We start from the raw sequence: 26195 nt of genomic DNA on the forward strand, positions 1-26195 counted from the left end.
TTTAGTTGGCTGCTGGTTTATAAGTTTTTTCTCAAAATATTTTAGATAATCTCTGTTAAACCTAAACTCATATTTAGAATGTTAAGTTTTGATCTTAGTTGCTATAAAATCTGAAGGTTTTTTGGAATGGATGAAGAAACTGTATAGGGTTTAATGCAGTGCTTTGAAACTAGATTCCCTTATTGTAAATCCAGGGAATGATTTTAAATGTTTATCTTAGGTTTATGATCTTTTTGGAATTCTGGATCTATATAGTGTAATCTTTTCAAAATGAATATATAGTCACGGCTTTGCCTTTACTGATTAAAAAAAAACTATCTCTATACTTTCGAACACTTTTCTGACCTTGAGGAAGCCATTTCACATAAGATGGATTAAAAGCTTCTTTTTAATGAGTAGACGAAAGTAAAATATTCCATACATATTGACTTCATTGAGTTATCAAATCTAATGTTTCATGGGATGTTTTGGAAGGTTGTGTAAGAAGGTGTAGCGATTTCATAACCACTAGCAGTAGTTTTGAGGGTGATTAAAGATAAATGCAATGAGTTATATTACAAAGTGATGATGGTGTGAAGGAATCTACTAAAATTGTATATACAAATGATGAGTCCAAGTACACACCACTTTGAAATATAATTTAATAATAAATAATAATAATAAAAAATACAAAAGAATGAAAATTAAAAAAATTAATTAAAATATAATCAAATATAATTAAATTTGATTAAAGTTAATGAATGGTCAAAAGGCATGAAATGTTAAGTTGTGATTCCCCTAAATATGAAGTATAAAAGGGAGAAGAGAACTCGTTTGAAGGAGGATAATTTGGGAATGAGAAGTGCAGATCTGATTGTGAAAGGTTGTGTCCCTTTCAAAGGGCAGAAATAATGAAGAGTTGCACTCTTTCAAAGGGTGCTAATGGTGCAAGGACGCGTCTCCTGCCTAAAGGCATACATGATGAAGAGGTGTGACCTCTCCCTCACATTGAGAGATATAAAGGAAAGGAATCAAAAACATCCATTGAAATCGCCATCGATCAGATCAATCAGAACTGTTATTAAGTTACAGGCATTAACATACTTGTTCTTGATGATATGCATGGAGATGTGCTTAATATGTATGCCTAATATATGACACCTGATAATGTTCTTATGCAGAATTTAATAATAATATTAATATAGACTGCAATATGTATGACAGTGTAATAATGCCTTTCTATCACTAACTGTTCATATGACAATTAAGTAAATTATATGATGGAGTCTGTAATACCTTTCAATCTCACCATCCAATTATGGAGGGAGAATACAAGGAAACAAGAGCACTAGGCTCCAGCAGTTTTGCCAACCCCGAGTGTGGGCCAAGAGGCCAAGTTGACGAGGACCTTGGTGCTCTTGGACTTGTTGGAGAGGGAGACTCGAGGCGCCTTGTGTGATTCTCCTTGAGCTCCTTAATGGGAACGGATGTAGGGAGAGAAAGGGTTGTTAAATCCTCCATATAAACTGGGCAATATATAAAGAATGTTGAATATATGATCTATCATAGCATAATGGAAATGTTGACTAACATGCTGTGCAGGTTCTAGACCAAGCTTTAGTTGACAATAGTGTCCCTCTATTGTATTTACTATGCACTAAAATTGTGATTCTAGGTTAGAATATAAGAGGGTTCCATTAGGGGACATTGCAGCAGATAGTTACATATCCTCTTTCATGTTGACAGGCATCACCTAAAATGATCTTTCAGTTACAATGAAATCAAATAATTGAGGAGATGTAATAATACATGGATGCTCCTGCAACTGAGACAAGTCAATGATGTTGGGTACTAATTATTTTCTTGAATTCATGATTCCATATTGAGCATATGATTTCTTTTCAATTTTATCTTTATTATTTGAATTTTGAATTTGATCTCTTTTCACACTTTAACGTATTTTGTTAGGTGCATGGTGGGATGATGTTTGCACTTATACTCCTAAGTTAATCTTAACAGAGCAACTTCTGTATTTTGACCCAACCTTATATTGCTTCCACTTATGACCATTTTTGAAAAATGTTAAAACACACACACCAAGAAATGCAACCTGTTACAATAAAAGAAAAGAATGATCTTGATTTTGTGCACCGCAACCTTCACCTATATATAAAGAAATTGAAAGCCTAGATTCAGTTTCTCAATTTTTAATGACTCCAATTCTTTTGAAGTTTGAGCATTTGAATTTTATCTTCAATGTTTATCTAGATTTTACTGCAAACCTAAGTATGATTACGCGATTGACCTCAACAATATTGTTTACAACTCAATTTGGATTACTAAGAGGGAGAAGACTATGTTTTCACAGAATTTTGCATTGTTGGGTGGAGAAATGATGTAAATAAAGGTCAAGTTACAGGAGCTTAAGCTCTTTTTCCCAAAGCTAACAAGATTGCTTGTAGTTGAATATATTTTGTGTAACTTGTACTCAATAATTACTAGTCATACTTGCACTCCAGCTTCTAGAGTATGCAGATATTTGATTTCGACACTGAAAACTCTTTATTAAATTTTGGAATTGATATTTAATGGAATTGAATCATTTACTGACATAATATCAGTTTTCTATTTCTTACATGTTCTATATTTGTTTCAATGACTATAAAAGATCTAATTTAAAGAACTCAAGTTTTTGTAATCCAAAGAATTAGTAAAAAGACTTTGGGAAAAACTTACAGAGTGATTTTGAAAAGCATCAACATTTCAGGACCAAAATGTCAACGAGATGAAGATCCAAATTGTCATGGTCCAAAACATCAATGTTTCTGGATGTCTTTTTGCTAATATCTAGTTTTTTAACAATATCTTTATTTTGAAAATTGCCAAGTTTTCCCAATAACTCTTAAAACCTTTACTCCCCAGCCACATGATCACCTTTATCTATAAATATGTGGGATTATGAATCAATTATTATGTAGTTTGAAATTTTGTCTTCTCTCTTTTATGTCATATTCATTACATAGTATCAAAGGATGCACCCAAGTGATCGGAATCTTTTGAGAAGGGAAAAAAAGAAGGTAAAGAAGTCTTGCATGGCTTGGGAATTTGTTTTGTATCTTTTGTGTTCACAATAATGGTTGTTGTGAGAAAGTGTGGAAGATGGATCTAACAAGCACACTCTAGAAAGGTAGCGGAAAAAAATTTTAGGTTTGCTTCTACAAATTGGAATGAAAACGTTGCTAAAATAAGTTTCTTAGGTATAACAACAGCCCTGGCCAAGCTGGGTTTATTTCTAATGAGAAAGATTATAGAAAATCGAATGGAGCATCAAGGAGATCTTAGCAGTAAGATGGAGTTAGTAGTAGTACCCATCAACTTCATCGGCAAATAAATACCTTTCCACCAGGAATTCAAGAACTAGTTATTCTTATTCTTGAATCTTTAGTATGTTTGGTTACAGGGTAAGTAAATAATGTTTTTCAATATTTTCGAAACAAAATATTGAGGCTGTCCATTAAGATATTGGAAATAGATGCACGGACAGGCATACAATTAGCAATATGATACGTTTAGTTCAAATAAGAGCTTAAGACTTATAATTAGTTATATTTTTTTAAGCATGTGCTATCTACGGACATGCTTTAACATGATTATAGATTCAAATCTTTTATAAATGAGATTAATACACATTTTTTAATGTATTTTCATTTTCTCTTTATTGTGTCATATTTGTTTTACATGCCAAGGCAAACAGTATACTAGGCTTGATACTATCTTTCCTACTGCATTAAAAATCATCAAGTTTAAATGCTTACCAATTTAGTTAGTACTTACAAATTTACTGAGCAAAACAAAGTTGAAGAATGAACTTCTGTGTTTAAGTTGTTTTGTTTCTCCAGGGATCAGAAGTTTTATGTTTTAATGCTTTTTCCCTTTGGCCTTGTATTTTCTTTCATTGAATTGTGATATCTGCTCTGTTTTCTTTGTCTTTTGGGCCTTTGATCATGTGGCCTCCAAAGACTGGTTTAATGTCTGATATTACCGTCTTTTCCTTACTAGAGTACTTTAGCTTTCACAGTAGTAATTTTGATACTGTTAACATTAAACCAGCTCTGAAAAATAATATCTCCGCCTGCTAGGTGTAAGGTCTTATTTACCTCCTAAATGCTATTGGCTAAACTTGAAATAACTTGAATAACTTACAGCGTGGAGCTCCTTTATTACAAGGAAAAGTCCGTTGGAGGCAAGCCAATGTGCTTGAGGCAAGTCTGCAGTCAACAAAATTGCCACTGACTTGAATGTATCGTGTTTCTTAATGCTAGTTTAAAGGAAATATTTATGTCTATGAATATACCAAACAGATGCAAGCTTAAGTTTCAACTGCAAAAAAATTGGATTCATACAAAATATAACCCACCATATGAAATTTAAAGAAGAATAATATAGCAATTTTCCTTTATGTGGTAGAATGTGAACTACCGTGTCGGTAATGTTTGCTCAATATTTCCCTCATCTTTACTCTTTAATAAAATTTGACAATAAAGGGGGATTATTCTTACCCATTATTTGTCTCATTTATTTCCAAGTAATTTCCTACTAGATTTCTGCATATAGAGAAACATAAATTTTAATATGTTGTAAAATGGAACTGATACAAAGAAGCTTGTTGAATATAGTTTCCAACAATAGACACATTTACTGAAGAAAAGAAGCTGCATAAATAAGAAAAAATAAAAGTAAAGAAAGATGTAACTAGAAAAAAGGAGGCAGAATAGTAGAGTTTTATCAAATCCATCTCTAAAGAGCTTGAAAAAGTGCAACTGATGACTTGATTTCAATAAAGCTATCCACTCCTTCACTTACACTTTCAAAGTTGTGTCATTGGACCAGGTTGGAAGAATTCCTGAAAATTGATTGTAAGATAGATCTCTGGGACATAGAACATCAATACTAAAGTCAGTCTAAATTATAAGTAAAATTCAAAAGTGAGATTTCACAAACTAAAGTAACTCAGGTAGTTTGAGATTTCTGCTCCCACAAGCCCAATTTCTTTATAAATACAAAAAATATTTCAGTACATTGGCATTAACACAATGATCCAATTTCAAAACATAAGAATCAACAATTACAAATAGAAAGAAAACAGCAGATACATCTTCTATGAAAAAATAAAATATGAAAGCAAGGGTGCTCGAATGATCTTAATATATTGAAAACACAAGGAAGAGCTCCTAATGCAAGATAAAGTTCTTTCATTCAACGAAACAATTGCTATCAGAGGAATTAAATAGCTTCTTACCAATATTAGTTAATAACCTGTATACTAATGAAATTTGTTTGGCACATCCTATGCTAGCCATATATTCTAAAAAAAAATTATGTTGTTTTTCATGCAACGACAAGTTACTTCTAGTGGAGGTTTATATGTTGATTTGAACACATGTACTAGGAGTTGACAACCTAAAGAGAATTTCCCTTACCTAGAAAAGGTGACAGTTTAAAAATAAAGATTTAGTTAAATGAACCAATGGCATGGATTTTAACAAGCTCTAGGTGTACACCTAAAACAATTCTATAAGAACATCAGTGTCTCATTAAATAAGAAATCATTGCTAATCAAGGACATAGAAAAGAGAATTTCTTCCATAGAGTTATATGTACTCTATATCTCAATTATATTTCTATTGACTCTTCAAGGCTCAGTACTTTTTTCCTTCTTTTATAAATTCTCCAAGATTTCTATTGTTTCCATGTTCCCTAGTTATTTAGAATTTACCAGACATTGTACCTTCTGATTTGTTCTAAGTTTGATGATAATCACTATGCTTAAACACATGTATTGTATTATAGAGACATCCAACCACATTGTGATTTAATTAGCAAAGTTACATGACTAATTAAGAGAATAACCTTCAATCTCCATGTTCAATTTCCATAAACAACACAATTCATGCAATTAGGCTACATATTAGGCAAATTTCAATATCAGGGCCATTATTGGTTATTTTCTTGTAAACACACAATAGAAACAAGAGAAAGCATAGATGTGTTACATTGAAGAAGTAATAGCACTGCCTTCCACTAGATTTGGGAGGATTAGCACAAAACTCAACCAGTAAGAAAGAAACATATTGTGTAGGCACACATCTGTTGATGTCCATAGCTCATCCCCTTAGAATTTGAGCTCACCAACTTGAAATTCCAGTCAATTTGTCATTTCCAACTATTCTATATGAAAATATAGATGACTAAGTTTCATTAATACATTTATAGTACCAAAATGCATAAGATATTCAATAGAAATTAGAAAATAGAAAATTATATTAGTTTTGATGAAGTTCAAAAACAGACTAAAGAAACTTGAACGTACAATAGGTAAATTAGCAAAGAAGTAGATTAAAAGGGCCTCAAGCACAAAGAAAAAAGAATGAAAAAGTGACAATAGTTGAAACATAGGGGTGAAACTAAAAAGAGTAACCCCAAACTAGTTAATTATAAATAGATAAGTGGATAGAAAACCCTACAAAGTAATAGAAAAAAAAGAAGACCGACCTTGCTAGGAATCAATAGCATTAGGTGTTAGTGTTGGGTGACCTGTTGGAGGAGCCAATGATGTTATACTCTATCATTGTAGGAGTGCAAATCCCAAGTTTGATAATGCCCATCAAGAAAAGCCTAGCACTAAAAGGCTTGGGCTAGATGGTCCTAGGAGGCAATTGCTTCTATAGATGACCTCTCATAACATTCAAAAAGAATAAACTACTTGTAGTAGGAAAAAATGGTGATGTGCACTTGTGCAATTGCCCTTATATCAATGCCATGGAAGAGGGATGTGAGACGGTTGTTGACATCAAAGAGAGATAGAGCCATGACAATTAGAATGAGGGCCAATGTGTCAAGGAGCATCAGTTGCAGTAGATCATAAGGATGAACAATGTCTCATTGATTTGTCCCCATTTGTACATGAATCAATAGTATCCAAAGGGTAGTTAATGCCTCCAACATCTGTAGTAGACTGAAAGAAGTAACCAATTTGGTAGATCTAGGACCATCATAAGGAGATTTGTGACTGAATTTGGTGACCTCAAGAAGAAAAAGGAGTTAATAGAAGAAAGTGGATAAAGAACCACCAGAATCTCTATATAAACAATAATATCTCCCACAAACTTGATAGTAAATTTGTCATGTCCCCTCCTTGATCGTTATATATAGCATAAATGAAATAATTATTATTAATAATTAATATAATTGTAGTGTCGAAAATTGCATACCCCTTTGTAATTTGACCTACATCTTTTGTAACCACTTTGGTGTCCATTCCTCTAGCACTTGAGTAGGTTCACTTCAGCCCTTACATCAACCTTTTCCCCCTCAAGATGCTCAAGACACCTTTCGGCAACTATCCTTTAGCTTTCGTTTCGTGTTAGTTGTGTGTTCCTCTTGCCACTTGTCATTTTTGAGCGTGATTCATCTGGACACTAGCACACCGTGTGGATGTCTGTGCACTGCACATTAGTCCCACGATATCTTAATGTTCAAATTTCGATTTTGAGCGTGCCTTTCCACTTGTCACCTGCACATGTCGATGGAAGCGGCCTTGAATCTTTCAAACAGCTCGCCGACCCTCTTTTCCCCTCCTCTTCTCTCTTTTTAAAGTAATCTTTTTGCTCTAGCTCTAGCTCTTGGACTCTCTTACACTCCATTGGTCTCTCTCTAGAATATCTCTCTGATTCTCTTGGCTCTTATTCTCATGCACTTGCTATAACAAATAACAATCTTTCATTTGTTATAGCACTCTAAATCTCTCACGGTAATCTCTTTGCATCTAACTTGGCTTTTGTCAAGCCCATTTGGTAATATCTATCTATTTATCCTATCTTTGAGCATCTTGGGATTCATCAAATCATTTATCTTATCTTGCATTTATTTTATTTATCTATCTATCTAGCTGTTTGTGGAGGTGGAAACACCAAAACAGGGATTTTACTGAGGCAAGTCCCCAAGCAGCGCCAAACATTTTTCCTTTCTAGCATGTGTACAGGTTGCATTAGAGAAGATTTATCGAGCTGGAGGCTTCATAGCGTGGACCTATTGTTCGTCTATTTTCTTCCCTTTTCTCTTATTTCAATTTATTTCCTAGTTGTCTATATTTTTATATTATCATACTTCTTTCATTTATCAATACAACCGTTAGTCCCTTCTCTGTACGGTTCTCTATTTCTATCCGTACAGGACGGTAGCGCGTCGCGCTGGAGTCCTAGTTCCGCACGTTCGTCCTGGTCACGGAGAACTACTAGAACTGTCTAGAAGGTTTGTCTGTCTTGTATTATCTTAGTTCTATATCTCATATCCCCTAGCTCATCCTTAGCACCAGTTTAAGTGAGGTAGCGACGAATAGTTTTTTCTCTAAGATTCATCATCTTAGAGGTAACAAATTCCCACCTCTACAATAATATTTATCAATGAATAATTATTTGAAAATTATTAAATATTTATTTATTTATTTATTAAATATTATTATTTAATATTTATCAAAATTTATTACTAATAATATTCTAAACAACCTCTTCTAAATGACAATATATATTATCTGGCATATATATTATGACAACCTCTTCTAAACGACAATAGAAAACTTACAATATAATCCATCATCGAACTCAGCATTCTCTAACTATATCGTTTAAAGAAGACATAGTCAGCGACTATCTTATTGCTGACAATCAGCATACAAAGAAAGATGGATATGGAACATAGTTAAGCAATTGATGAAAGTGGAATCAAGAACAATTAGGATATATTCCTAAGTATTATGTTGCGGCTAAAACATAAGCTAATGTAACGTATGGAGAGGATATAATAGGAATAAGAGACCCCATGATATTATAACTATCATTGATTAAGATCAACTACACAGTGATTTTATTAATTAATGCAGCGCTTTTTGTTAACAAACTTCATTAAGTTTCCAACAGGTTATTCTCAGGCAAAGGTTGCCACCCTTGGGAGAAGGATGTTTGTTGGAAAGGACACCACCCTTCATCCCATTGAGGAGATATATATAGCCCACCATCCATTCAAGAAAGGGATCGAATAGGAAGGGAGATTAAAAATACTAAAGGCTGTAATAATCAGATCCAAAGAAACGGGAATCGCCCAAAGTCGCCAAGTTTGGGCGATTTCCGAGTCGAGTCATGCTCGTCGAGTCCAGTGGGCTTGGACTTGGACTCGAACGAGTCTGGGTCAAAAAATCGCACTTGCCCAAAATCGCTGAGTTTGGTGAGTCCCGACTCCCAAACTCGGTCGGCGGCATGTAACTTTAAGTTAAAATAAAAAATACTTCTAATATGTTTTGAATTGATTTTTTTTAATTTATATTATGCTTTGACCCTAAAAGTGAACTTCATTTCATTCATTTGGCAAAATAGGAGGAGAAAGGTGAGTTGTGAGGAGAAACAGTAGAAAAATAACACCTGACGCCTATATAACATAATCAGTCTTTTGGCCTCATGGGGTGCTGCCCCTCCACCCCGCCCTATATCGCGACAGGGAGTGCGCCAAGGGCGCTGCCCCTAAACCTCGCAAGGGGCATTGCCCCTTGACCCCAACTTGGGGGCGCTGCCCTCAAACCCCCGTCGTAAAATTAGGGGGGAAATTGCGCTGATAAAAGTAGGGAATTTTTAACCTCCAAGTCTGATTAGGCTCCAACTACATATAACAACATATACTTTCATTTGGTGCATCAAGAGTTGGAAAGGAAGAGTTTGCATCCCATTTGATCATATGATGACATGGATTTTTTATTCCATGAGTTTTGTAATATTGTATACATTTGACAATATTTATATATCTATGTTTGTTATTTCCTTCAACTACAATTTGCGTTTTTGCTTATGTGATTGACGTATACTTGTGTATGTAATCAAATTAGCTTCTATTTGATGATGTTATTGTGTCTTTAAGGTGTATTTAATAAAGGGTGCATGAAACAAGTTTTAAATCTTTAAAAATCTCTAAATTTCTTGAGTTTTTCACTTTGCTGAGTCCAGCCGAGTCTGAGCCAATTTTTGACTCCTGAGTCCGAGTCCCAAGTCGAGTTGGCCTCGCCAAGTCCGAGTCCCATTTCTTTGGTCACAAGTTGCTAATTGAATAAATGCCAAGATGCTGAATTCAACATATAACTCTTTCAGTCTGAATTACATATTGGGGCTTTTGGAATTTGGAAAAGTGAGGGAAGACTGCAAGGATTTGAGTGAGTGCAGATTTTAAAAAATTTGGTTGGAAGTCCAGGAGTGAAGATAGTCTGAAGTATTTGTTTCTAACTTCTAAGATTAAGTAGGAAGTAGTGTGTCTGACATATTCATTGGAAATGATACCTAAGGATGTCAAGCCAAGAAAATTGTTTCTACTCCAAGAAAAGAAGGCTGCAGAGATTGTCAAGGTGTGAACCCACTTGTCCAAAAAAGGAAAATCATGTTGAAGGAAATCAGAAAAATGACACCATAGCATCAGGAGAAACTAGAAAGTGACACATAACAAGGGCTAGTGACTGCTTAATTGTGCCAAGTGGTACCCTAATGTATAAAGTCTGATAATTGCCCTGTGTGGGAATGTTGGAAGAAGTGTAGATTCAAATGGAAGTTCAGGTAAAGAATGATTTTTTGAAATCTGAAGATACATACAGACATGAGATTTAATTTCTTGCAGCAAATGTTCCCAGATTTGATGGAGAAAATTGCAGACAATTCAACAGGTTTGATCTAAGATTCCCTTTACAATTCAATACCATTGGCTTTATATATAAATGCATCATGCTTAAAATAATTATATTTTAAAGGAAGTCTATGAAGGAAATAATTTATGCAGTTTTGCAGCTAAACTTTTTCTTCACCTATACACAATCTGATGAATACCCTCCTTGTTCAATCACTGAAAATATACCTCTTGGTGTTTGGGAAAAAAAGAAATAATTTTGCATTAACAAGAATTGGATATGGACTGAAGGGAAAAAAAGAAAAAATATTTCCAATCCAAAATGTTTTCTAGCTTCCATATTAAAATCCTCTTTTTAGTATGTTTGATTCTTGTATCTTTTTGGAGCAGCATGTAATTTGTATGCTTTGGGTATTAATAGCCAAACCTTGAGAATTATTTTGTTTGGTTTTAAAAAATATTTTGGCTATCTACAATATTATTTTATATCAGTGTGTAGAGCTTTTGTGCCAAACTAACTTTTTGGTTATGTTTTCAGGCATTTAATATTTTCACCTTGCAAAAAAAAGTGGTCTTCAAAGGCTGGAAAATTAGAGTAGATTTCTCCTACAATGAGGAAGGGGACACTATAATGGACTAATTTAAACTAAACTCTATTAGTAGTTAGGTCAGGTTTCTTGGTTATATTCAACCATGTCGTTTTGGGTGCACACTTTATATCCCCAAATTGTAATTTGTGTAGTTACCAACCATTAGACCAATCTCCTTTCCCCTCCCACTGAAGATGTGACATTATAAATATGCCTATGGTACTTTTCCTAGAATGCCATTATTGACCTTCTTATGGTAGCAACTTGGCATTCCAAATTCATGTTAAATTTTATTTATGTGCAAGCATCTTGAGATGTACATTAGTCAATACATGGGCATATCTTTGTGTATTTGTGTTTGTAAGTATATATGTCTATATATGTATATATAAAGAGAGAGAGAGAGCTTACATGTATTTAATGGATGAACTCATTTGGGAAGGAAGCTTCCCAGACAGATTATTATTTCCAAGAAACCTGCAATTGGTGAAACACTGAAATATGAGTTGTATTCAAACAGGCTATATTATCAACTATTATAACGAATTTAGTAAGATAATTTTAGAATGCAAATCCTTATGAATATACCTATGATTCAAACAAATATAGTTTTTTTAAGGAAACTCACAAGAATATCAAAGAGCTCAAATTTTGAAGTGAAGTAGGGAACTCTCCTGTGAAATTATTAAAACTCAAATCCCTGACAAAGAAAATAGTTCAGCATAAGTAGATATAGACAAATTAGATCATTCACTATACACATCAAACGTTTATCATAAATTAGACTCTGCATTTTTTCATACACATAGCCCTTGAAGCTTTGCATAACACTATAGCTTATTGAATACCACAATTTCAATCCCTATAATTATTTCTATGATGACCTTGTGAATTTTCAGTCAATAAAGTGATGGTTAATTAAGATTTAACTGTCTAAATTTTTGAGTCAATGTCATTGACCCATATTACATGAGCAGTGTCTAACAAGAACCCTTCTCATGAGCATGAATAGTCCACTTCCATTGATTGCATCTAAATGATGTTCATAAAGGTGAAGCATCAAGACTGTTGAGAGGTTACCATCCCAATACTACTTCGACTCAAGTGCGCTTAACCATGGAGTTTCCCCCAAGATAAAGCCCACTTAGCTTGCTATCCTATTGGGAAAACCTTCAGCATTGTTGTGCCTACACACACACACACACACACACAACACACACACGTGTATATATATATGCATTGTATGTATGTGTGTGTGTGTGTGTATATATATACACATTATTTATATATAATACAGCCAATCCCAAACATACCATACCCAAGGAAAAATTTTGCCATACCAGCATACCAGAACCCTATACCCATACCAGAACCAACAACTTAGCTTATAGCATAAGATAGTCTGTCTCCGTGATTTACTTAATAGGTAGCTGAGTAGTGTAATAATTTTCTCCCTACATCAGGTTTACTGAAAGAAATCAGTCTAATTGTTATTGTGAATGTAATGAATCTACAGTTACTGTATCTTCACTTCCTGATTTATCAATGAACAAAAATGGGCATGATAAGTGAAGGATAAAAAGGAACAAATCAAACAATGTCGCATAATGAAACATTAGCTTACAAGTGCTGCAGTTTACTTAATTCCGTAACATATGAAGGGATTATGCCAGAAATCTGGTTGTTTCTCAAGACTCTGCACAACACACAACATGTTAGTAACTGCTTGTAATAAACAAATAAAAACAATAGATGAATTTCCGTTTCAGTGCAAGTTATTTTACTTACAGTTGAGTTAAATTCTTCAAGCCTTGTAAGAATGTCAATGATGTGACACTTGAAGTTAAATCACTTATTCTTCTGCTTGAATAAAAATACACGAAATGGCTTTAGAAAAGGAGGTATAAGTCCAATTTTTTTTTTTTTTACTTTTTTAAATTTGAATATCAAGTAAACAAAAACAGGATGAGCACAAACACCAAAATTACAATAAATCAACACATACAGAGTTTTCAAAGAGGTTAAGTTGGAGAAGCTTGAAGGAATTGGACCCTCGAGAGCAGTTCCCTGAAGCCTCCTGCATAACTAATTGGTCAACATATATACCCAAATCTATAGAATAGAAAAAGACTGGACATCAAAATGGTAGGCAAAAGAAGAAAAAAATTCAACACTAATGATATATCTTGGTGAAAAATCCATAAATGGAGGTGAGAATTGTTTCTTCTATGTCCTATTGTAGGAAGCCTTTATTTCAAAATGCAGTCCTTACTATAATATAAGAATGCAGTTTTCTCATTCAGTAATATTGCTACCTCAATGACAGGAAATCACTGAGGAAATCAATCCACAACCTAGTTCTCCAATAAACTAAAAGTTCTAACTTCTAAGTTATATAGGCAATAAAAATTTTAGTTAAGTTGTCACAAGATGCAGATGAAATGTTAGGTGTACTAACAAACCAACATTTTGAATTGCTAATACTTCTGTAACAATATTCTCCTAATCAACGTTAGAAGTAAATAAATTTAAAGTTCCTACACCAAGAAACCTTGCCTTCAAACAGTCATAAGGTATGCTTGTAATTTGTAGTATATAAGTTATATTAAGAACAATATGTGTTCAGGGTGTGGCATAAGCGCAGATTGATCAAAAAAATGGTATTTTAGAGTTTTTGGCACCCTCTGTCAATTTTACATTACAGGGATTGCTTAGTTGCATGTGCAGCAGAGAACAAGGTTCATGGTTAATGCACAAAAAATAATTCAATGAGAACTCTACTATCTATAAACAAATGCTGATGTTGTCACATCAAGAAACTAGTGTCACAATCACACACAAACAGATGCATATTTACACCTTTCTCTTTGTTTTTCTGTGTGTGTCATTTATATATGTATCATACAACAGCAAATTTATCTCGCAACATCAGGGCTATAACTTCCCTACTGTTGCAACAAAGGCCACAAGGTCAATTTGATGGGATATAGTGATTAAAACCGGACTACTGTGAACACACACATTTGCACATGCATACATTTATTAAATAAAGGTATCTACCAAAGAGCGTATACTGAACTGACACATTTGAGTGATTTCCAAATGCTTGATGTCAACTTAAAACGATAAATTCTAAATTGTGCAGAAAAAAGTATCTTACAATTCAGTAAGATCAGTCCAGTTTCCAATGAAATCAGGTATTGCACCTGAAAGTAGATTATCAGATGCCCATCTGCAAGCGAAAACAAAAATAAGGATGTCTACCCTCCCAACGGGTGGAACATATTATGAATTCTGTAAGTCTAACATAAAGAACACAGGCTGTGAAGATTTATAGCAGAATCTCACACTGTCTTCAATTTCTTTAGATTTCTGAAAGTGCTTGGAATCTCTCCAGATATTCCAGCACTATCAATATACCTGTTTAGTCAACAAGAATAATGATTATTCTCATAATCGAACAACATCTACCACATGATCATAAAAAACCTGCTTTAATATGGTAAACAAATTGTAGGGGTGAATGATAAAATATAGTTTTCCTTAAAAATTATAAGTGGGGAAAGGTTGTCATGCATTGAGATCCAACCTTGATCACACATTTGTATAGTAAGGGATCTCCTAGTTAAATTGTAATGACTACATTTTAAAAAATAATTTCATCAGAAAATAATATAATCCATATCAACATTAATTTGATTATTTCTACAATCAAGTTATGATATACCTGTCTTACAAGCCATGACTTCCTAAGATGGCATAAGCCTGCACTATGCATATTGCATAACATACAAAAACTGAGGAATTTCCTGCATAACTGTGCACAGTATGGCAATAGCCAAAATAAACTTCCACACGTGTGCTCTATAACTTAATAGTCAAAAATAAATGTAGACTAGTAAAAACATCTGACATCCAACCTTGTTTCCCACCTTCCACTTGGACATGAATTTTATAAATTATGTAGATTTAAAAAATATCTGTGAGCCAAATGAAAAAATTCTCCTTCCTCTGTATCATCATCCCCACATCCATAGTATTATTGAACTGAAGATAAGTGATAGCCAAAGCTTTTTGAGAATAAGAAGTTTTAATATTTAGAACTTAATTCTCATGGACTCTTCCTCTGTTCATCCTAACCATTATCCTTCTTCCACCCAATTGCTAATCGGTTATGATGATGAGGTAGGAAAGTATTATTCTTAGGAGTTAAATGCATCCATCCTTGAATCAAGACTCGTTGAGGTCTATTGCTAGAATCTGGTCTTCGGGTCCTACAATGAGTGATAAAGAGAGATTGTTTTATAGAAGGCAGTTATTCAGCACACTACCAAGTTTCTTTGAGGCTAGGACTGAACGATTGTTAGACAACAGAAATGGAGAAAAAAAAAATTGGTCTCGGGTTCAAAAATCAGACAAAGTTAGATCCTTTTTATGCTAAAAGGCAGGGATCAACAGGTGACTTAGAATCTTTACTATGGAAATTCAAGTTCAAGGCAAGAGAAGCCTAAATAAGGGTGCACCTTTAATTGATTCATAATGCGATGTACCCTCTAATTTTAACTCCAATATCTAAAGAAAAAGCTTAAAGCCCAATGAATCCTTGTCTTTGAGATTATAATGGTAATTTCTCAAAGTATGAACTTCATTTCTAGAAATTTTTTAGGCTTATGTCAAATGAATACTGACCCTTTATGCAACACCATGGATCTCATCAAGCAAGTTCTTTGTAAGGTGGGAATGATATGAGAAGTGTTTTTATCTAGAGAGGCGGAGCATGAATGGTTGGAAGCATCTTTGAAAGACATGAAGAATAACAACTAACAAGTCTTTATGCCCTGGTGATCTTCCTATGAATTTTCGTAAAAAGACGTGCTCTAGTGTTGGATTACCCTATTTAAATATGTGTCATGAATCAATCAAAATGGGAGGTATGCACAAGCTAGTCAATGAATGACTAATCCTATTTATTTACAGTGTTCCATCAAATTGAAATGTCCATTAGTTTTCTAAATCTATGCTATCACCATTGATTCTCTTCAGTATTTATTGGAGCAGTCAGAATTTAGGGGCAAAGAGGAAACCATTTGCCAAGTGGTAGTCAACTCCCTTTGCTGATGACTTGGCTTTAATCTGTGATCTTACCCAACAATCAATTTTAAAATACAATACACGTTTCAATACTTTTGATCAAATTGTTTGAGCCATTATGACTGAATAAAAATAGAAGTCTTGCTCGATGGGAAAAATGACCTACCTCCATGGCCAAACCCAAGATGGAAGCTCATAAAACCAAATGAAATTATCAGTTATTTGATCACTCCTTTCAGGACTTTCCTCAATATGGCTGAACAATGTTATTGGATATTGTAAGTTTTTTAGAATAAGCTAATAATCTGGAACAAGCTTGATCTTCCCTTGCTGGAAGGTTGCTACTGCTGATAAGTTTATGGCAACAGATATATGATCTACTCTTTCTTGTTATCTTCCAGAGAAGCATATAACTATAAAGTACTTGAGAAGAATCTCAAGAGTCATCATACAAGGAAAATAAGTTGAAAGAAAAGGGCTCTCACTTCTTTCATAAGATGTGTGTTCTTTTTCAAGAGACCGAGGATAACTGAGAAATCCAAAAAAAAGGGCAGAAGAAATAGAAAAGTATTCATTAGAATAGATTTCATTAGAAAATTCAAAGGTAGAGGAGGAGAAGATATTATTGTATATTATTTACTCCAAGAATTTTAATTTATTCTTCCTATAATCATTGTGTTTTGATTTATTTATGGTGGTTTGTGCTGGTTGAAAATTTTGTACACCCGGGAAGATGTACAAAATTGTGGTTTCAGCCACAGTGTGTGAGTATAAAACTCTCCTAATTTAGGGAAGGCTCCCCCTCTACTACTACTAACACTAATCTAATTTGGGTGGGATAACATCTTATTCTCTTTCTTTAGAACAGACGATATTCTTTCTCTTATTTAAAAAAAGAAGGTACAGCAACAATGATAAATACAGAAATGAAACTTTTTGTAGAATTTTTAGAGCATAAAGGGAAGAAAAGTTTTCATGAAAGCACAAAGACTTCCATCACTTCCCCGTGACGGGAAAATAGAAATGAAAGCACAAAGTCTTCAGCACTTGTACTGTCCTATCAACCTTCTCAAAACGATAACAGTGTACAACACACAGCAGCTCAAAGTTTGTCTATATGATGCACTTCACCTTACATGCACAAGTCTTAACAATAAAAGCAGCACAAAGTCTACAAGTTATCTCCTTACTTGAGCTTTCTACACTAGCTTCAAATGTGATAAGCAGCTCAAAGTTTGCAAGACCAAGTCTGAAAACCAAACCTGTAACTCTCTACAGGATTGAATTTAAATCCCTCTTGAACAATAGAAAAAAAACACAATCAATTCCAGAAAATGTCGTCACATAACAACTTGAATTGGCACAAAGTCTCAACACAACTTGCCTCTTTTATTGAAAACAATTTGATTTACATCTAAGCTCAAAGTCTTAGAGTGCACACACAAACTGGCCAAATTTTGTTGCATTGCCAAAAGATGATCATTACAAAGAGCGCCCTCATCTATATATGGGAGAGAGGCTGAGAGCAAAATGTGGGAGAAGTCTAGCCAACTGAGACTTATTCCACAACTAACTAACTAACTATGACTTATTCAACATTGCAAGTCCTATTGCATTTCGACTTGCAATGTGATTACATGTAATTACAAGTTACTGTTGATGTTTGTAGCTAGGTCGGATTCCTTCTAGGGCCGACCTAGCACTTGTGGGTGACTAATTGGCCTACGGCCTTAGTCACATTAAATGTGCAAATTAAATATAACTTGTAATTTGGTCTGGCCCTATAATGGGCGATGTAATTTGTGAATAGGGCTAACCCTATGTTGAGCTTTGTAACTTGCAAATGTAATAGGGTTGACCCTATATTGGGCGCCAAGTTTAGAGCACTATATTATTATTAATTGTCATCTTTGCAAGGCCGACCTGAGGTATCCAATAAGGTCTAGGCACATATAAATACAAGGTTCATTCATACATTTAGAACAAACATTCACTCTGCAATCAAGCACCTTCAGCAGAGTAGCGAACTCTTCTTCTAATCAGCGAATTTATCTCTAAGGCAGCGAATTCATCTCCAAGAACAACGAACCAATTATGGAGCAGCAAATTTTATTCATGGGCAGCAAATTGACTCATTGATCAGCGAATGGTCCTATGATTAGCAGCGAATAGTCTTCTTTGATAGCAAATCATCTTCAGGCAAGTATATTGCAGATAAGTTCCTCATACTGCTGTGTATGCCCTAGTTCAGATTCATCACACTGTTGTGCATGCCCTAGTTCGTATATGCTGCTATTCTTATTGCTTCAAGTGTTGAAGCAAATTGTAAAGACTCATATTGATTTTTTGTCCAATACAAACTAAGATTAGTTGTTGGGTTTTTCACCTCCAAGAGGGAGGTTTTCCAAGGGTACCCTTGTGTTCTGAGTGTTTATTGTGTTATCTCTGCTTATTGCTTTCAATCTGATCTAAAACTAACATGGTATCAGAGCCAGGTTAAGAAGATCTTGATCAGATTATAAGGCGATATTCAGTGGTAAATAAGTGACTGAAATCAACTGTAATTTTGACACTTAGTGATCTTGTTTAGAGCCAGCAAATTCATCCCTTGTCCACAGCGAAGAGACTAGATTTTAATCAGCAACTCAACCTTATAGGCGATTTGGTTATTGATGCCAATTAATCGATTTGTTTCTAAGTCGATATTGAAAGGTTGCATCACAGGGAAATCATTTCAAAGAACAGTCATATAAATATTGTTACCTTTGACCATTCAACATCATAGCATGAGGCGTTGATTTTGACACAGCAGTGAAGGCGCTGGTATAAAATCGAATTAGAGGGAGGTTATCAAATCTACCTCAGCGATTTGACAAACATTAGAGGCTGGTATTCAAGGCTCATTCATCTTTAGAGGTTATTTGATCAAGTGCAGAAACATTGATATATCATTTTGCTTTAAGAACAAGTCGCAAATCTGAAACAAAGCTTATTTCACCAATTTCGTGTGAAAGATGGCTGGAGCAAGGCGAGCTCTCGTCAAGAAGGACATTGCACTTCAAGTCAGTTGATGGGTGTTGCCTAATGAGTTTGTGGAGAAAACGAAGGAGTGAGTGGATGGAACTCAACAATTGAAAGCATAAGCTCGGGGGTGCCCATGATATGCTGGTTGTTTTTTGCAGAGAAGCTAACAAACAGTAGATTTGTAAGGTCGGTTATGAGATGAGAGAAAGTGTTGTAGATGCATCCATCCCTATTCCTTGTGAAATTGTGTTTGATCTAGAATATATGAGGTTGGTTGCATGGGATGGCAACATTGAAGGTGGAAAAGACAAGTCATAGCTATAGGTCTAGCACAATGGTGTACCAACAATAAAGAGATAAAGTGTTTCTTTGTTGTTTGTACCTTTAATTAATGATCATGAATTTTATGTAGAGTATAAATTCATGCAATAACTTTGGTAATGATGAATCATGTATGCTTCATTAGATGAACTATTATTAATCTCTTTGAAATGCTTTCAAGACAGACCAAGAAGCATAAGAGATTGCACTTAAGGAAGGAAGAACTTGATGCTTGCTGCCATGAGACTGAGTTGGTGGCTGAAGACATTTCTTTGAAGAGGAAGAATCAACATTCAGAGGAAGTCTGACAATTCATCAGGGGCAACCTTGGACAAGGAGGCCAGAAGGTTGATATCGCTTCAGAGGGAGCCCAACATTTCAAGTTCAGAAGGAGCCTCGTCGTCTTGAAGATTTGGTTAATGTTTTCTTCTCTGCGAGAGAAGTTTGAGGTGCAAGCCCTTGCTAATGCATTCTTCTGTGCGAGAGAAGTTTGAGGTGAAAGCCCTTGGTAATGCATTCTTCTCTACGAGAGAAGTTTGAGGTGCAAGCCCTTGTTAGTGCATTCTTCTCTGCAAGAGAAGTTTGAGGTGAAAGCCCTTGTTCCACCCTCTGCAAGTAGGTATGGTGGATCCATCCTCTAGGAGTAGCCATGGTAGATGTCATGTGAGAGACTCCATGACTTAGCACTTGTGTTTATTCACCCTATGGGAGTAGATAGTGAACCTCATAATGAGATGACGACATCACATTGAGGATTATGTGATGGGCACTAGTGTTCATTTGTTTTTCCATTCATGGGTGTAGCCATGATGGATCCACCCTCTGGGAGTAGCCATGGTGGATGTCACTATGTGACTCAGATATTAAGGATTCCTCCCTAGTTAAGAGGGAGAGTTGATGTTTGTAGCTAAGTCGAATTCCTTCTAAGGTCGACCTAGCACTTGTGGGTGACTAATTGGCCTATCGGCCTTAGTCATATTAAATGTGCAAATTAAATATAACTTGTAATTTGGTCTGGCCCTATAATGGGCGATGTAACTTGTGAATAGGGCTAACCCTATGTTGAACATTGTAACTGCAAATGTAATAGGGCTGACCCTATATTGGGCACCAAGTTTAGAGAACTATATTATTATTAATGGTCATCTTTGCAAGGCCAACCTGAGGTATCCAATAAGGTCTAGGCACATATAAATACAAGGTTCATTCATACATTCAGAACAGACATTCACTCAGCAATCAAGCACCTTCAACAGAGTAGCGAACTCTTCTTCTGATCAGCGAATTTATCTCTAAGGCAGCGAATTCATCTCCAAGAACAGCGAACCAATTCTGGAGCAGCAAATTTCATTCATGGGCAGCGAATTGACTCATTGATCAGCGAATGGTCCTATGATTAGCAGCAAATAGTCTTCTTTGATAGCAAATCATCTTCAGGCAAGTATATTGCAGATAAGTTCCTCATATTGTTGTGTATGCCCTAGTTCAGATTCATCACACTGTTGTGCATGCCCTAGTTCGTATATGCTGCTATTCTTATTGCTTCAAGTGTTGAAGCAAATTGGAAAGACTCATATTGATTTTTTGTCCAATACAAACTAAGATTAGTTGCTAGGTTTTTCACCTCCAAGAGGGAGGTTTTCCCAGGGTACTCTTGTGTTCTGAGTGTTTATTGTGTTATCTCTGCTTATTGCTTTCAATCTGATCTAAAACTAATAGTTACAACTTTGCAAGTGATATGATCTACTGCAATTACAATTTCTGACATTACATGTAATTTGTCAAAATGAAATTACAAATGCATAATTGAAACTAAGTGTCCAGAGACACAACTTTATTTACATCATCCTCTTTTTGATCTTCATGCTATTATAAGACACTCTATGATTGAAGTACTCAGGTTTGGGAATAGCATCTTGAACTGGAAGAAGAACTTGCACCCTTGATAGTCTTTGTGTCCTTGGCCAACAAACTTCAACCTTATCACATGCTTGGGGTAGTACCATTTCTTCAAGAGGGAAATCCTTCTCTTCGTTGTGTTCTTTCTCCATGCTTGATTCACTTTGTCACTGGATGACTTCATTGTTTTGTTTTTTTTTGTTTTGTTTTTTAATGATTATTTCTTCGAGAGGATTCGGGATCGGTCGCCTGTCTCTGTTTGTGATACTGTTTTAATTTCGACCCATTGACGACGTCTGGCATCTCCTTCCCGTCGAGCGTCCACAACTTAATTGCCCCGTTGGCATTGACCTCGTGTACCTTGAAGGGGCCTAACCATCGTACTTTAAATTTTCCAGGTTTGATTTTGTTCCTCCCATTGAATTTCAACACTAATTGCCCCAGAGTAAACTTCATTCGCCTAAGATGCTTGTCGTGCCAGACCTTCCGTCTTTGCGGGGCTGCCTCTATGGCCCATTGTGCCATCATTCTTTTTTCGTCCAGCTTGCTCAAGGCATACAATCTCTCCCTCAAGCTCTCCATATCCCCGAGTCTATTCTCCACTGCAATGCAAAGGCTTGGCACCATGAATTCCGCTAGCACGACAGCTTCCTGCCCTTACATGAGTTGGAACAGAGTCTGGCCGATGGTCACCTTGTAGGTTGTGCGGTAGGCCCACAAGACCGAAGGTAATTTTTCTTCCCAGTCTTCTCCCTCGACACCACACGACTTGTAGATTACGCCCACGAGAATCTTGTTGGTAGCCTCGGCCTGCCCATTGGCTCACGGGTAATAGGGGCTAGACAGTGAATGGAAAATCTTAAATTCTGTAGTGAGGAGTTTAATAACGTGGTTCACAAAATGTCCACCCCTGTCACTCGTCAACTACATAGGGATCCCATACCCTGTAATAATTTGCTCATAGATGAATCTTGTTGTACTTACGACCGAGTTGTCAGGTAGGGCCCACGCTTCAACCCACTTGGTTAAATATTTCGTGGCTACCACAATGTAGCGACACCTTCTAGCACGGCTCGCCTTGAGTGGCCCAATAAAATCCAGCCCCCAGCGCTCGAATAGTTCTTGAGCATGCGAAGGGTTGAGGGGCATGAAATCCCTTTTCAGCGGCCTCCCCGCTCTCTGACACGTATCACAACCTACTACCCATTCTCTCGCATCATTATACAATGTGGGCCACCAAAGGCCTGCTAGCAACACTTTTCTTGCCGTAGTGTCCGGTCCCATATGGCCTCCCGCGAGCCCCTCATGTGCCTCCCTCATGACGCTTGGCACCTCTTCCTCCATCACACACTGACATAACACCTCGTCGGGCCCCATTTTATACAATAAACCATTAATCAGCTGGAACGTGCGGCTTCTCAACACAAGTTTTCTTCGTTCTCCCGGTGGCATGCCTTGGGGGAATACGGAGGTGGAGAGATATTCCTCGATGGCAGTATACCATGGTGGTAGTACTGCGATCTTGAATAGGTGGGCATCTGGAAAGTCATCATTTGCCCCCTCTGGCGGTTCTCCGGACCTGATCTGAGACAATTGGTCAGCAATGACATGGCTCCTGCCTGGCCGTACAATTATTGTGAACGTGAACTCCTAAAGTAGCAGTAGCCACCTGCTTATCCTACCTTGGATGATGGGTTTGTTTACCAAGTACATCAAGGCCTGATGGTCCACATAGAAGGTGAAGGGTGTCGCCAGCAAGTAGTGTCGAAATTTCTCTACGGCATAGACCATTCCAAGGGCCTCCCTCTCGATGGTACTGTAGTTCTTCTCGGCTTTCGACATCAACCTACTCGCAAAATAGATGGGGTGATCCAACCGTGTGCCCCTTCTTGAGCCAACGTAGCACCAATAGCATAGTTCGAGGCGTCCACGTGTACGTGGAATTCTCGGTCCCAGTTTGGATAGGCCAGAATGGGTGCTGCCACCAGTCTCATCTTGAGTTCCTCAAATGCTTCCCCTTGTGCCGATTCCCATATGTATGGTTCACCCTTTCTAGTTAGTTTGTCGAGTGGAAATGAAAGTTGGGCAAAGTTCTTGATGAACTTCCGGCAATATCCAATGTGCCCCAAAAAGGACTTGACTCCTGTCACATCAATGGGCAACTCCATTTCCACAATTACCTGTACCTTATCCAGGTCAGTTTTCAGTCCAGCTTTATAAACGATATGGCCCAGCAACTTCCCTTGTGGTACCATAAATCGGCATTTCCGTGGATTTAAGGCAATCCTGGCCCTTCGGCATCTCTCCATGCACTCTCTCAATGCCACCAAGTGAGTGTCTTTGCTATTGAAAATCGACCAGTCATCTTAAAAGGCTTTAAAATTTCCCACCGACATCTTGTCGAAGATGTGCAGGACTATCCTCTGGAAGGTTGCGGGAGCATTGCATAACCCGAATGGCATCCGGTTGTATGCATAGACTCCATCTTCCACCACAAAGGTGGTCTTCAACTTGTCCTCCTCAGCTATCGAAATCTGGTTGTATCTTGAGAAGCCGTCGAGAAATGAGTACATTTCATGGCCAGCCACCTTCTCCAGGATACTGTTTGTGAAGGGTGTGGGAAACGGGTCCTTGATGGTGACTGCGTTGAGGCACCGAAAATTCACGCAAATGCGGATCTGGTTGGCCTCCTTGAGTGAAATCACAATCGGCGAGACCCACTCACTTGTATTTACTCGAAATATGATGCCGACATCCAGCATCCATTCGATCTCCTCGTTCACCTTGGCAGCATAGTTTTTATTCATTCGGTACGGCCTCTTTCGTACCAGTTGGGCTCCCGAGACCAATGGTATCCGATGGACACACATTTTTGTTGGAACCCCCTTCAGATCCTTGTAGGACCATGCGAATACGTCCTTGTATTCCAGGAAGATTTTGAATGCTGCAACCTTCAGCACCGGGCTCCAATCGTCGCCTACCCAGATATTTTGGGGGTTGGCAGTGTCTCCCAAGTTTGTCTCCTTCACGGTGGGGTCTTCATACCGCATTGGCCTATCCTTTGAAAATCCGTACGCCGAAACATCATTTACCTTGGCGTCTCCCTCCTTGTACTCAGTGTATTCTAGCAGAAACTCCTTCTCACCTGGCTCGTCCTCAATCTGTAGCATGTGACAAGCAGGGTGAAACACTTCATAGTCTTCCATTTGCCAGTGGAAGAGTCCATTCAATGAGGAAGTGTCATCTTTTGAACATCCACCAAGTTCAAGCACTCCTTCCTCATTTGGTTCCCTCTCGTCTTTACCTTCATAGGAGTCCCACTCCCATCTATTTGAATCCTCCGAATCCGAGTCAGATGACGCAAGTTCCTCGCCGACAAACTGGGTCCTCAAATCAATGGTGTACTTTTGCCCCCCTTTCTCCATGGAAAGGGTGTTCTTCTTCCAGTCGTGGTTCACCTTTGCTGTAACCAGCCACCCTCTCCCTAAGATGGCGTCGTACCCCTTCTTCTTGAGTGGGATTACCACAAAATCTAGTAGGAAGGGTTGTGTGCCGATGGTCACCGGCTTGGCCATCAGGGTGTCGAGTGGCTTGATGTCGTGCTGGTCTGCACCTACCAAATTGAACGTGGGTGGCCATAGTGTTGGCTTCCCGAGCTTCTTCCACGTATCCTCTGGTAGTACATTCACCCCCAAACCTCCGTCCACGATGGTGTCTTTAAGGATAGCCCCGATAATTCCCATCTCTACTATCGCAGGATGCCGACCACTATTTAAGGCCAACAACATTGGGTCAGCCGAGGGGCTGACCGGAACTTCCGCCCGTGTCGCACGCGAAGGTGCCTGCACAGTGGTTTGTATGGAACTAAAAATGGCGGTTCTCAACTGTGGCATTGTCTCTAGAAGGTCCTTTACCCTTATAGGCACTTCCATCTGCAGTACTTGCCCAATTATGTTATTTTCGGCTTCCGTACGAGATGATGTACTCACCACCTCTTTGTTCCGTCGTTCAGTCATCATCTCACGCTCAATGTTGGCTTTTGCCTCCCGTAGTCTCTCCTTCTCCGTATGGGGGTTAGGATAAGTAGCCTTTTTGGTCTGAGCGTGGGTGATTGCCAGTACTTCTTTCTCACCAGTCTTCTCAATGTTGAGGGGAGGTTAACCCCTGGCTTGAGGCAATTTGTCTCATCGTGGTCTCCAGGACCACACCATCTACACAAGTGTTGCGATGCCTCCTCTTTCTGGCAGTCCCGCACAAAGTGTCCCCACTGGTTGCATGCCAGACACTGAATCATCGGCCATCCCTTGGCACCATACTGCATTCGACTCCGATTATTGCTATTATTATTGTTGCCTCTTCCTCCCCTTCGGTTACCTCTGTAACCGCCAGATGATGCCGTGGTGTTGGCTTGGGGCTGCGATGTGCCTGCTGTCGCTGACGGCTGCTCTTGGGTGAAGAGCACTTGGTTCCCGCGTGTCTTCATGTTGTAAGGACTTTCTTTGGTAGAATGTCCCAACACTTGGCAAATATCGCAAAAGGCCTTTTTTGGAAAAGAGCCTTTTGTGTGACCTTCCTCCT

General features: G+C 37.3%; 1 protein-coding gene across 5 annotated transcripts in view; it reads right to left on the reverse strand.

Annotated features, from left to right (window-relative positions):
• LOC131068778 (probable LRR receptor-like serine/threonine-protein kinase At1g56130) overlaps nt 1-26195 on the reverse strand; it is a 55002-nt gene that overhangs the window by 6979 nt on the left and 21828 nt on the right. For 4 of the 5 annotated variants that reach the window (XM_058004050.2, XM_058004054.2, XM_058004053.2 and 1 more), the window contains 10 exons: nt 14631-14702; nt 14443-14514; nt 13288-13359; nt 13071-13142; nt 12907-12978; nt 11911-11982; nt 11694-11759; nt 4843-4908; nt 4539-4583; nt 4183-4247 (listed from right to left, as the gene is read on the reverse strand). In XM_058004050.2, the coding sequence (XP_057860033.2) occupies nt 4183-4247; nt 4539-4583; nt 4843-4908; nt 11694-11759; nt 11911-11982; nt 12907-12978; nt 13071-13142; nt 13288-13359; nt 14443-14514; nt 14631-14702 (674 nt within the window). The remainder of the gene's footprint in view (nt 1-4182; nt 4248-4538; nt 4584-4842; nt 4909-11693; nt 11760-11910; nt 11983-12906; nt 12979-13070; nt 13143-13287; nt 13360-14442; nt 14515-14630; nt 14703-26195) is intronic. The other variant, XM_058004055.2, reaches the window with a different exon arrangement.

Source organism: Cryptomeria japonica, chromosome 11, assembly GCF_030272615.1.
Source record: "Cryptomeria japonica chromosome 11, Sugi_1.0, whole genome shotgun sequence".
NCBI lineage: Eukaryota > Viridiplantae > Streptophyta > Pinopsida > Cupressales > Cupressaceae > Cryptomeria > Cryptomeria japonica.